Consider the following 13,197-nt stretch of genomic DNA (forward strand, 5'->3'; position numbering starts at 1 on the left):
CGAGCAACTGTTGGCAAAATATTTTATTGCTGCCATCCCTGTCGGTGGACCCCTGGGGGCTCTGAGGGTTGGAGTTGGAAAGTCACAGCATCTTCTGGAACAGGGCGATGGCCTCATCCACCTTCCTGAGCTCTGCTTCTGTCTGTTGCAGCTGTGGGTGTGAAGGAGTGTGTGGTGAGAGCCCTGCCCCGGAGACCAATGCCCCAGACGGCAGGACAAGCTGGCGAGGTGGGAGAGCAGCGCGGGGAGGTCAGGCGGCACACTGGCGCTGGGCACGGCCCACTCTTCCATCGAGAGCCTCTACAGCCTGCCTTCTCCTGGGTGCCCAGTGCCCAAGGGCCTGCAGGAGCCACAGGCCGCTGGGCCACACCTTGTCCTCTGCACTGTGAGGTGGAACAGGCACCTTCACTCAGAGGCCTGCGAGGAGCAGGTGGCTGGAGCCGGCCTCCCGGGCACTGGGTGCCTGGAATCTGGGGATTCCACGCCAGGAGACCAGCTCAGGCAGCCAGGCGGGGGCAGGCACTTTGCTCAGGGCTCCGGACTGCCACCTGGGGTGGCTGACAGCAGGGTGTGGGAGCTGATGCTGGGGTGCCCTGCGCCACACACCTTCGCCTCATCGGCCTCCTGGACCTCAAGGGGCACCTTTGCTGAGTAGCCGGCAGCAGCACGGCGCTCCCGCAGCCGCTCGGCCTGTCTCTGGGCCTCACTCCGCTTGGCCTGCAGCTTGCCCAGCTCCCGGGCCGGGTCCACGAGGCCCTGCAGCTGCAGGTGGATGGAGCAGCGGTCGGACGCCACAGCCACCGCGCAGCCCTGCGGGGCGGGAGCGCCCAGGGCCAGGACGGCCACCACACCCGCGCTGGACAGGGCCTGCACGTAGCCGGACACCGCCGAGGCCAAGGCACCCGTGGCCTCATCAGCCACTTCCAAGAAACCTGTCCGGGAGGGAGAGCGGTGAGGCCGGGTACAGCCAGACCCTGGGCTCCCAGAGGGCCGAGGGACAACGGGACAGGGGGACACTGGGCCTGAGGCTCACAGTCGGGCCTGGTCCGCGTCAGGTTGTAGTCGGCGCGCAGAGAGCGCACAGCTCGAGTGATGCTCAGCGCCAGCTCCAGAGCCGCTTCCGCCTCAGGGTCCTTCCAGGAGCACTGTGAGGCAGAGTGGGGAGGGGAGCACCATGAGGCAGAGTGGATGGGGAGCACCGTGAGGCAGAGTGGATGGGGAGCACCGTGAGGCAGAGTGGGGAGGGGAGCACCGTGAGGCAGAGTGGATGGGGAGCACCGTGAGGCAGAGTGGGGAGGGGAGCACCGTGAGGCAGAGTGGATGGGGGGCACCGTGAGGCAGAGTGGGGAGGGGGCACCGTGAGGCAGAGTGGATGGGGGGCACCGTGAGGCAGAGTGGATGGGGGGCACCGTGAGGCAGAGTGGATGGGGAGCACCGTGAGGCAGAGTGGATGGGGGGCACCGTGAGGCAGAGCAGGAATGTGGGTGCTTGCGGGGGCAGCAGCAGGCCCTCCAGGCCTCATACCTCTGAGGGCTCTGGGTAGGGGGTAACACAGAGGCTAGCAGGAGCGCCCGGTGTCCGCCGGGGCAGCCTCTGGAAGAGCTCCTCTGTGACGAAGGGCATGAAGGGCGAGAGCAGCCGCAGGCCGACGTCCAGGCAGGTGTAGAGGGTCTGGCGGGCACACTCCGCGGCCACCGGGTCCACTCCATGCAGCACGGGCTTCAGGCACTCCTGGACACAGAGGCAGAGGCTCAGGGTCAGTTCAACCTGGGGCCTTCCCTGTGCCCACGAGGACTGGAGAGCCAAGAGGTGGCCAAGCCGAGGCCAGAGCTGCTTTCCCGCCCCGCCGCTCACCAGGTAGACGTCACAGAGCTCATAGAGCCAGAAGCTGTACTGGGCGGTGGTGATGGCCGGGAAGTCGTAGGCCTGGAAGCCTTCGTTGCTGAGCCTCACGGCCTCAGCCAGCCGGCTGCGGATCCAGCGGTCCACCAGGCTCTCGTGCCCTTCCGGCTGGGGATAGAGAGACGTCAGCCAGCAGGGCACCACGTGCCCAGGGCAGGGAAGCAGCCCACGGGGCGGAGGCTTGTCCCATGTCTGGGGAGAAGGGACAGGCCCAGGCCCCGGGCCGAGCCCCGTGCCTATCCACCGACCCCCACCTGCCCACCTACACTATGGCGCAGCAGGGGGCGGGGGCGGAGGCGCAGCCGGTGTGGGTGTGCTGTCTGGACCCTCCCTCCCCACCAGGTGGGTGTGCTGTCTCGGACCCTCCCTCCCCCCCAGGTGGGTGTGCTGTCTGGACCCTGCCTCCCCACCAGGTGGGTGTGCTGTCTCGGACCCTCCCTCCCCCCCAGGTGGCTGTGCTGTCTGGACCCTCCCTCCCCACCAGGCCTCACCTTGGAGGTGGGCAGGGGCACGAAGGCCTTCCCAAGGCCGCGAAGGGCAAACTTGGTGGCGTTCCAGAGCTTGTTGCAGAAGTGACGATAGCCCAGGATCCTGTTCACGTCCAGGTTGATGTCGCGGCCTGGGGGAGGGACGAGTGACTCCACCCGTCCCCCTTGCCAGGGACGGTGATGGACACAGGGGACACTGGGGAGGTGGGCCTTACCTTGGGACGTGTAGGCGCAGAGCCCAAAGCGCAGGGCGTCAGTGCCACACTCGGGGATCCCTGCTGGAAAGTCGGCCCTCTAGAGGTGCAGAGGGCAGCGTGCTCAGCCCCGCCCACTGCCGAAGCCCCACCTCCGGGCACGCCCCATACCTGTCCTCCTTTGGCTTTCTCCACCTCAGCGGGATCCAGGTTGCTGTTGAGCAGTTGGTCATGGAGGCCCTGGGAGGAGAGGGAGGGTCAGGCTGTTCTGCAGGGCTGCACAGCCACTCCCGGCCGGCACCGCGTGCCCTACCTGCAAGGAAACTCCCCGGATGACGTCCAGGGGGTCAATGACGTTGCCAAGAGACTTGCTCATCTTCCGGCCGTGAGCATCGCGCACGATTGCATGGAGATAGACCTGGGGGCAGTGCCACGGGAGGTGAGGCCATGATCCATCCGGCCTGCAGCCCTTGCCCATCTGCCCACTGCAGCCCACCCTCTCGGCCGCCCTCGCACCTCTCTGAAGGGCAGCTTCCCTGTGAGCTTCAGGCCGAGCATGACCATGCGGGCCACCCAGAAGAAGAGGATGTCATGGCCCGTCTCCAGCAGGGACCCAGGGTAGAACACGCTGAGGTCTTCTGACTGGGGAAGAGGGTGGGAAGGTGAGGCTGGCGTCCCTCCCTTTCAATGCCCCTCTCCCTCTTCCCTCCAGGAACACACCTGATTGGGCCAACCAAAGATGGAGAAGGGAAAGAGCCCGGAAGAGAACCAGGTGTCCAACACATCCTCATCTGGGAGAAGCCGAGGCCAGAGGTTAGAGGGATAGGAGCACAGGGAGACAGCACTGCCCCACCCCCGGGGCCCACTCCCTGCCTTGCTCAAGGCTGATCTTGTCAAGCGACACTCCAAACTCCCGAGCCGCCTTCTCCCGGGCCTCCGCTTCGGTGCGTCCACTCACCCAGTAGCGGCCATCAGGGTCCTAGCAGGGAGGGTGATCACAACCACATCCTCTACTCTGCCCAGACCCTTTGCCAACTAAGGTCCCGGCAAACCCACGGCCACTCGGCACTAGCTCCAGCGCCTCCTCACCTCCCCAGGGGGCACTGCTGGGTCATGGACGGTGATGAAGTAGGCAGGGATTCGGTGGCCCCACCACAGCTGCCGAGAGATGCACCAGTCTCTACAAACAGCACGGCTCAGTCAAGGTGCGGTCAGTGCCCCCGCTGGCCGTCCTCCCCACCCAGGGGCCACACACACCGGATGTTGTCCATCCAAGCATGCCAAGTCCGCTGATGGGCCTCAGGGAGGATGCGGAGGTCGCCCCGGGTCACTGCGGCGCTGGCAGCCTGGGCCATCTCCCCACAGCGCACGTACCACTGCGGCCTCAGCAGGGGCTCCACCACGTCCTTGGAGCGGCTGAGGGGAGCGGGCAGGGGGGAGGCAGGTGCTCAGCACCCAGAGAGGCGCCCACCCCTTCCCACCCGCACCAGGCCCCTCTCACTTGCAAAGCGGCACCACCATGGGATTGTCCTTGATGCCACGGAACAGCCCCCGCTCCTTCAGAGCCGCCAGCACCGCCTTCCTGGCCTCAAACCTGGGCAGGCCCTGGAGGGAAAGGCCTCGTCACGGCCACGCCCAAGTTCCTCACACCTCCCGCCAGGCCCCAGCCCAGACAACCTCACCAGGAACGGTGGGGGCACATTGACCAGGGACCCCTTTGAATCCATGATGCTAACAGCCTCCAGCCCGTGCCGCTGCCCGACCTCATAGTCAGTCTGGTCGTGGGCGGGAGTGATCTTCACCGCACCTGGAATACACGAGGGTGCAGGGGTTCCACTGCAGGCCGTGGCTCCCCTCACACCTCTGCGAAGAGGCGAGGTGGGCCAGACGGCCCTGTTCTGCCTCGTACCGGAGCCTACCGCCAGCCCATCCCGCCTCCCCGGTTAGGACGCGTTTTCAGTCTCTGCTCCCCACAGGACTTGGCCCTGCTCACCTGTGCCAAACTCCATGTCCACAAAGTCATCAAAGACAACGGGGAGGCTCCGGGGCGAGAACGGGTGAAGGACACACTTTCCCCTCAGATGCTGAGCGCGGAAGGGAACATCAGCAAGACCAGCACTGGACATGAGACCCTCGCCCCGGCAGGCCCCCCTCCTGACACCCTCCCAGCTCCTGACAGTCCCAGGCTGGGAAAGGTCCCGGGGTAGCGGCACCCCACCTGGTATCTGGGGTCCTTGGGGTGCACAGCCACAGCGACGTCGCCCAGCATTGTCTCAATCCGAGTTGTTGCCACCACCACCTCCTCGTCGCTGTCTGGGGAGACAGAAGGACCTACCTGAGCAACCTCCTTCCAGTCCCGCCCTCCTCCCCAGCCCACATCCTGCTGTCCTCAGCTCCCACCTGAGCCCTGGACCTTGTAGGCAAAGGACACGAGGACCCCGAACTCCACCTTCTCCTTGTAGCCAGGCACTGAGAGCAGGGTGCGGCCTGTCAGCTCCTTCTTATCCACCTGCAAGATGGGCCTTTAGAGGTGTGGCCTGGGCCTGGGCGGGGGACCAGGGGGCAGGCTGGGCAGAGGCGCACCTCAATGTCAGAGATGGCGGAGTTGAGGGTGCAGGACCAGTTGACCAGGCGGGTGCTGCGGTAGATGACACCCTCCTCGTGGAGCCTAACAAAGGCCTCTGTCACAGCAGCTGACAGTTTCTGTGGTGAAGGAATGCAAGTCAGGAGAACTCCTGCCTGGAGGCTGGGGTGGTGGGGTCCACTGGCCTGTCCTGGCGTCCTCCACCCAGCACAGACCCCTTTAAGAGGCTCCTTTCTGAGGCTCTGGGAGCACCCAGCAGGTGGCGTGAGTGATGCTGGGAGGCAGGAACTCTCAGCTGCAGTCCGGGCCTTGAACAGAGCGCCTGCTGCTCACACCCGAGGGCCTGAACTCTAGGGCCATGATATGGGCTGGGAGTGGATGCCCGCAGCTGTGCCCTAACCTCTGTGTAGAGGGTAGCCCACCCACCAAGCACCCCTGCCCTGCCGGAGGCACCGCCTGCATACGGGGTCCATGGTGAAGCAGGCTCGATCCCAGTCCAAGGAGCTGCCCAGTTTCTTCAGCTGGTGGTAAATCCTGTCGCCCTTCCTGGAAGCAGAGTCCTGGATAAGCCTCCAAGCATCAGGGCTGGTCAGGCACAGGAGTCACCCAACCCCCTGAAACTGAGCGAGGCCCTTCAGCCCACCCCATGGGAGGGCCTGAGCCTGCAGCCGGGCCGCACACCACAGGGCCGGTGTGTACTCACTCCTCTTTCCACTTCCACACCTCCTGAAGAAAGGCCTCACGGCCCAGCTGGTGCCGGCTCAGGCCCCGCTCTCTCCAGAGCTTCTTCTCCACCACCACCTGGGTGGCGATGCCCGCGTGGTCACAGCCCGGGTTCCACAGGGTGGTCTCTCCGCGCATACGGTGCCTAGGGGAGGCGCGAGGGCAGAGGGTGAGCCGGGCTGGGAGGCTCACACCAGAGCTTGCGGGTTTCCTTGGAGTCCACGGACACTTAAGAAGGGGAGTGACAGAAACCGCTCATCCTAAAGACAGCCAGGGAGAGAGGGGCTGAGGGCCAGCAGAGCCACCCGGGAACGAGCACAGAGGAGACCCCAGCCAGCCAGCCCGCAAACAGTCCATCAATCAAGTGAGTGCCACGTGGGAATAAAGGAGCACCAGCAGGAGGACACGCAGATGGTTTCGGGAGGGCAAATGACAAACTCCCTCACAGGTCACACAGTGCTGTCAGCCAGGAGTGGCACCTGTGATCCCAGCACTCCTGAGGCAGAGGCAGGTGGATCTCTAAGAACTCCAGACCAACCTGGTCTCCACAGCAAGTCCCAGACCAGCCGGAGCTATAAAGTGAGACCCTGTCTCAAAAGCCCAAACGATGGCTCAGCCGTTCAGAGCACTGGCTGCTCTTCCAGAGGTCCTGAGTTCAGTTCCCAGCATGGTGGCCCACAACCGTCTACAGTGAGATCTGCTGCCCTCTTTTGGCCTGCTGGCTCACATTTTATTGCATACAAAATAAAATGAATAAATCTTAAAAAAAAAAAAAAAAAAAAAACAACCCTAAATAAAAACAGAAAACAACAACAAAAAAACCAAAACTGTCAACCATGGTAGCATTTCCTGACTTAAGCCACAAAAGCCAAACAACAACAAACTATGAGAAAAAAGAATAGAAAATAACAGTCTTGAGAGTCCAAAAGCTAAAGAAGGCCAAACACTTAACTCCAGCCAGGGCTTGGTACCACACACCTATAATCTCAGCACTACGCAGGCTCGGCAGAGGATTGAGGAGCTTAAGGCTAGCTCGGGCTACATGGCAAGCTCCAGGCCACCCAGGCCTGTATCCACAGGAATGCCGTCCCAATGTTCCCACCCATAAAACAGGACAGACACAGAACACCCTGGAAAGCTAAAGCAGGAGCCCTAAGCAAAGTTAAAAGGTGATGTAGGGAGCGACTGGGGAGGGATCGGAGAGCGCTTCTGGGAGGCGCTGGCTTTCGGGGACGTGTGTGCGCATATACACCGAGCCCAAGTGCACGCATGAGCAGGTGTGTATGCGAAGGCCAGAGGATGAACTCGGCTATCAGGCCCTGTCTTCCGCCTTGCAGTGAGGTCTCTTGCTCACCCGTGTCAGGCACAGCTGGCTCACGCTTCTCCCAGCACTTCTGAGATACAGATGTGCAGCGGGCACCCAGCTCTGCCCGGTTCTGTGGATCAGAACCTGGGTCCTCCTATTTCCGCAGCACGCGCTTCGCCCACTGAGCCATCTCCGCAGCCGCGTGATCACAGCCCACGTCATGTACAATGAAGTGCACAGCATTTCGTGTCTGACACACCACATTCGGGTTTCTCTCAGAAAGGTTCTGCAGCAAGGCCGTTTTCTTAGAGGTGGCAAGAGGTCGGCCTTCAGCCGCCCCAAGACATTAACATACGTTATGAATGCTGAGATGCTTTGAGGAGCCAAGCGGTGCCGCCTTTAATCCTGGCACTCAGGAGGCAGAGGCAGGGAGCTCTGAGTTTGGGCCCAGCCAGGTCTACTAAGCGATAGACCCCCAACTCAGAAAGAAAAAGAACACCTTTCGGAATCATGACTGTCAAAAATGAATCTGGGTATAACGGGCCATGCGTGCAGTCCTTGATCTGGGTGTAACGGTCATGCGTGCAGTCCTTGATCTGCGTATAACGGGTCATGCGTGCAGCCTGTGAGCTTGACGCCACCCTGAGCTACGTGAAACCCTTTGGCACAGAATCAAAACACAAAGACGGGCTAGAACGACGGCTCTGTGGCTAAGAGCACTGGCTGCGGATCGATGACACAGGCCGTATTCCCAGCTCCCCGTGGCAGCTCACAACTGCCTGTAACTCCAGTCCCAGTGGCTGCAACGCCCTTCTCTGGCCTCAGCCGGTACTACACACAAGCGTTGCAGACATACATGCAGGCAAAACACGAGCACATATCAAATAGAAAACAAACGAGCTGGACCCGAGAGCGCGCAAGGCCTGCAGTCCCAGAGCCACAGGACGACAGCAGGGCCACTCCCCAGGAGCTGAGGCAGCCACCACAGGGAGCCCTCAACTCGGGAGGAAAGCAGGCCAGACAGACCTCCAGCTAGGAGCACTGGCGGCAGCTGGTGGCGGTGGCACGCCTGGAACTCCAGCACCAGGGAGGCCGAGGCAGGAGGACCTCTGTGAGTTCAAGGCCAGCCTGGTCTACAAAGTGAGTCCAGGACAGCCGAGGCTACACAGAGAGACCTTTTTTGGGGGAGGGGGGGTGCGGCCCTGGCTGCTCATCTAGAGGACGCAGGTCCAAAGCCCAGCACCCACACGGCAGCTCACAAATGTCTGGAACACCAGTTCCGGGGACCCACACCCTCTTCTGGCCTCTGCGCGTACAAAACACACATGCACACACATATGTAAAGGAAACACTTTGGAAAGAGATCAGAGGGTAAGAGCACTGCCTGCTCTTCCAGGGGTCCTGAGTTCAATTCCAGCACCAAGCACATCAGGTGGCTCACAACCACCCGTAACTCCAGCACCAGGAGAATCAACACCCTTGGCCTCTGTCAGCATCTACAACCATGTGCACGTATCCACACACTTAAATAACAACTCACTCTCCTCTCAGAACTTGGAAAGCCGAGGGAGACAGACTTCTCTGAGTTCAAGGCCAGCCTGGGCTACAGAGACTTCCAGGAAGCAGAGCCAGACCTGCACAGTAAGACCCCGTCCGGAAAACACCAGAAACAACAACGAAGACCACTCTTTCCCCTTAGCGTCAACGAGCATCTGGAAGAACACGGAATCCCTGCAGCTGTGTGGGCACATAGCTGGGAAAGACCGGAAGGGCCCAGTTTCATCAGGAGCAAGGACTGTGCCCGGGAGACGGCAGGTCTGCGTGGAGAGACCCAGGAGAAGCCCGCGTCCACAGGACTCTGCGCGAGCTTTGGAAAGGCGCCGCAGCGGACCAGCCGCGCAGCTCCTCGGTAGGCTACACGCTTGGCACGTTCGAGCTATGGAGGTGCAGGCAGGAGCTCACCAGCGGGTCAGGGAGTCCTGGATGGCGTTGGTGAGCGCGTGGCCCAGGTGCAGGGAGCCCGTCACGTTGGGGGGTGGGATGCACATCATGAAGACGCCTCGGGGATTCGGCGCTGACACGCTGGGACGCTGGTGGCGGAGGAGGGGCACAATAAAGCCTCGTGGCCCTTCCAGGCAAGGGGTCCTCAAGTCTTGCCTCCCCTCTCCCCCCCCCGCAGCCTCCTCAGGGCAGGGGCGGCAGGAGCCACTCACCCCGTACTCTGGCTTAAAGAAGCCCTGCCGCTCCCACCAAGGGTACCAGGCGGCCTCCACGTACTGAGGGCTGTAGGCGTCCGGCATGCTGCCACTCACATCTGGGAGGAGGAGAAGGAGGCTCAGGACACTGGAGGGGCTCAAGTCGGGAGAGAAGGAACAGGCCACCTGCCGTTCTCACCACAGGACAGGCCTAAGGCTGTTCTGCAAAACCTCAGTAAGCAGGGCAGAGGCCAGGACACAGCAAAGAGCAGCAGGGAGAGCAGCGGCCAGAGGTGGGGGCCCTTCCCAGCCAGCACCTTTCTTTTCCCCCGGGGGGGTGGGGAGGTCATAGGTAATAACCCCAGGATCCCGCTTCTCCTTCTTCTCGGGTTTTGGTTTCTTCTGTTCAGAAGGAAAAAAAGACACAGACCCGCGTGTCAGCTATGGCCACAAAGCTCCACCCCTCCTGGCGCTGCCCCCGGCCTCCTACCTCCCCAGGGGGCTGCTGCTGCTGGATCTTCTGCTTCTGCTGGAACTTCTCTAGCTTCTCCCGCTTCTTGGCTTCTTTCTTGAGCTGAGCAGCTGTCTTTTGAGGTGCAGAGACCTCAGGGCCTGGAGAGAGGCACAGAAATTCAGAGTCAAGGCTGCCAGGGACCCTCTGTGGACAGTGCTATATCTAAACAGGCCTCACGCCCAATCATCTCCCAGCTCCACCCCCCAGCGGCCCAGGCAGTTCTAAGATGGAAGGGCCCCAACTCCCATCCTCCTCACCTGGTTGCTGAGTGACAGACCTGGTCCCTGAGAACAGGACTACTTCTCCCAGCACAGCCCGGAACTCGGGCTGCCGGACACAAGTGTTAAACCAGCGAGTCACATTACCCCAGATCCGGCGCACAGAAGAGTCCAGCACCTGAGAGAAACCAAACCAATGACCTTCGTGGCCCTGTAACGAAGTCTAGTGGGCAGGCACCTGTTCTTCCCGAGCTCCAGTGACTCACATATCGGAAGGGCAGCAGCAAGGCTGTCACGGCAGCTAAGTCCGCCAGAGTGGGCGCGTCCCCTGCCAGGTAGGTGTGCAGTCGAAGCCATTCCTCCAAGGGGCTCAAGGCCTTGCCCAGGGCCCCAAGAGCAGCCTAGCAAGAGAGGACAGCGACGCGACAAGGCTGACATGCTTGTCTCGGGGCTTCTGAACCTTCCTAACGCTGCAACCCTTCCATCCAGCTCATGTCGTGGTGACACCCCACACAAGCAGAAAATTATTTTTGGTGCTACTTCCTAACTGTAACTTTGCCACTGTAATGAATCACAATGTAAATACCTGGGTTTTCCATAGGAGACCCCTGTGAAGGGGCCATTCCACCCACCCAAAGGGGCTGTGACCCACAGAAGGAGAGCTGGCGCCCTACCCTACCATCACCTACCCTAGCTCTCACTGGTCCGTCTCCCCTACCCCACAATCGCCAGCTCTCAGGCTACTTCCTCATTCAGATGGTCAGTAGGGAAATACTTCTGAAGGGTGTGCTGCTGCACGGCTTCAGCCAAGCTCTCAGGCGGCAAAGGCAGGGCCGGGCCTAAAGCCAGCCTAGTCTACGCAGCTAGCTCCTCGTCATCTAAGGGTCAGTTAAGACCCTGTCCATAAGCAGTAACACACTGTGTGTGATTGGGAGTGGGGTTCGGTGGGAGGGTGCTCCTCGAGCAGGAGGCCCGGGACACACCTTACAGGCCTGGAGGTGGAGGGCAGGGGTCAGCCGTTAAGAGTTTGGTTCCCGGTACCCACGCAGCGGCACCCGACTGTCTGTAACCCCAGTAACTGCTGGTTACACCGCCTGGCCTCCTTGGGCACTAGGCACACATATGTACATACAGGCAGGCAAGACACTCATGAAATCAAAGCTGAGTATGAAACACAAGGCCCTGAGGTTACGGGATTACACGCCACAACACTGCCATGTGGGCGTCAACAAACACCTTCCACGGAGAAAATAACTGAGCCAACACTACCCTGCAGGAGAGGCTCTGTTAGTCCATCTGGACATGAAGAAGCAAGCAGGGCCTGTGCCATTCACTCACTCATTCCTTCACTCACTGGAGCACCATCAAGCACCCGCCATGACAACTGCCCTCATCTGTCACTCAGGCGTCCACTCAGGGCGCACTGCTGGCTAGCGTCGTCGGCCCCACAGAAGCTACTGTCGATCGGGAACATGAACCTCAACTGAGAAATCCGTGCTGTGGGCGAGGCTCTGGGGCACTTTCTTAACTAACGACGGTGGGAGGGCCAGTGCACTGGGCGTGATGCCCTGGCAGAGGAGCCCTGCGTGGTATAAGAAAGCTGGCCGGATAAGCTGTGGAGAACAAGGAGGAGATCTGGCGCCCTACCCTTCCATCACCTACCCTAGCTCTCACTGGTCGGTCTCCCCTACCCCACAATCGCTTTCCTCCACGGCCTGTTTCTGCCTCCCGTTCCTGGCCTGACTTCCCTTAGTGTTGGAGCGGACCCAGAGGGCCGTAAGCTGAAATAATTTCCTTCCCAAGTTGCTTTTGCTCATGTTTTGCTACTGCAACAGAAACTCAAAGTCCCCCAGAAACCTGAAAATGCCTAGCACACCAGGGCGTCCCAAGCCACTGAGCCAGGGTTCCAGAATGAGTCCTTGCTTAAACTCACACACTCCAAAACCAAAAGTGAAACGCTCCAGGCACTCATCTGTCACACCGGAAGGGATTGCATCACCTTGCATTCTCAGACACTGAAGACCAAGGCTCTAGAATTCAAAGGGTTCCCAAAGTTACCACATCGGGTGGCACAACTGGGACTTCTGACAACCCACTTCCTGCCTTAGGAAGCTTTCCAGTCCTCGTTTGTTTACGCGGAACCTCTCCCCCCCGCCTCCCTCTTCGCTCTCACCTGGGGATCCTGGCCAGGACTTCGAAGTCCTAGGGCTGGCAGCGTCGCCCCACAGGCAGCTGGTATGAGCTCCGTGTCTGCATAACTGACCCACTGTTGGACGAGGACAGCCGCCCTGCTGCCCGCGGGGCCCCCCAGGCCTGCTGGCCACAGCAGCTGGGCTACGGCCGGGGCCCCCCACACCCACAAGCCGCCAGGCCCCTGCTCCAGGGCGGGCAGGCGAGGCGGGGGGAAGGGAGTCCGGCTGCTCGGGGGAGGCTGCAGGCAGATGCGGGGATGGGGGCCTCCCCACCCGGGGCCGTCACCGGCTTCCCCGTAGCGGGCAGCGATGAGGGCTCGGAGGCTAGGGAAGGCGTCGGGGTGAGCAGAGACGTAGAGGATGGACATGGCTGGCGTCTGAAGGCGGTGGAGTGACCTGAAGGGAGAGCGGGCAGGTAGAGGAGGGGACGTGACCACGTGCGTGCGCCGGGCCGGAGCAGGCTCCAGCAGGGACCGGAGGAGGCGGCGGGACCCCGATCGCCCGCCCGCTGTTGCGAGAGGCGAGTTCGTGCCGCGTGTACGTACTGAAGGTGGAGATCGCGCCGGGCCGGGCCTTCCCAGCCGGCCACGGCCGCAGCCCCACAGGGTGGTCAGGGAGGCGGTGGCGGGCGACGGAGGCAGCTCTCCCTCTGCGGGAGAACGCGGCCGGGCGAGCGGCACCCACGTGTCCCCCTTTGTGACAGCGCGCGTTTCCGGGCCCGGGTCCTCGCGGGGCAGCCGGGCCCCGCCCGTGCGTGCGCGGTCCCGAAGGCCCGGCCTCCGTCCGCGTCCCGGCGCCGCTCCCGGCTGCCGACGGCTCCCCGCGGCCGGGCGGCTCGAGCAGGGGGAGGGCGGCCCGCGCGGCCGGGAGATTCGGTAGCC

At 61.9% G+C, this 13,197-nt stretch overlaps 1 protein-coding gene and 1 long non-coding RNA gene across 2 annotated transcripts; one reads left to right on the plus strand and one right to left on the minus strand.

The window, feature by feature from the left end:
* Positions 1-8: 8 nt before the first annotated feature.
* Vars1 (valyl-tRNA synthetase 1) lies at positions 9-13,194 on the minus strand. The gene is made up of 30 exons (XM_021655861.2): positions 12,862-13,194; positions 12,298-12,712; positions 10,391-10,525; positions 10,164-10,302; positions 9,883-10,004; positions 9,710-9,794; positions 9,411-9,511; positions 9,160-9,287; positions 5,872-6,036; positions 5,633-5,714; positions 5,168-5,287; positions 4,985-5,093; positions 4,803-4,897; positions 4,578-4,668; positions 4,267-4,391; positions 4,086-4,189; positions 3,842-4,000; positions 3,674-3,764; positions 3,458-3,563; positions 3,305-3,375; positions 3,101-3,226; positions 2,898-3,002; positions 2,756-2,824; positions 2,606-2,684; positions 2,394-2,521; positions 1,855-2,010; positions 1,525-1,731; positions 1,034-1,145; positions 607-932; positions 9-151 (listed from the first exon to the last, which is right to left on the minus strand). Exons 2-30 carry the CDS (start codon positions 12,682-12,684, stop codon positions 83-85), a joined length of 3,792 nt encoding a protein of 1,263 aa, XP_021511536.1. The 5' UTR covers positions 12,685-12,712; positions 12,862-13,194; the 3' UTR covers positions 9-82.
* LOC132648289 (uncharacterized) lies at positions 3,296-6,685 on the plus strand. The gene is made up of 3 exons (XR_009586655.1): positions 3,296-3,397; positions 4,561-6,255; positions 6,340-6,685. It is a non-coding gene; the product is annotated as an uncharacterized LOC132648289 (long non-coding RNA).
* Positions 13,195-13,197: the final 3 nt, after the last annotated feature.

This window comes from Meriones unguiculatus, chromosome 16, assembly GCF_030254825.1.
Source record: "Meriones unguiculatus strain TT.TT164.6M chromosome 16, Bangor_MerUng_6.1, whole genome shotgun sequence".
Lineage (NCBI taxonomy): Eukaryota > Metazoa > Chordata > Mammalia > Rodentia > Muridae > Meriones > Meriones unguiculatus.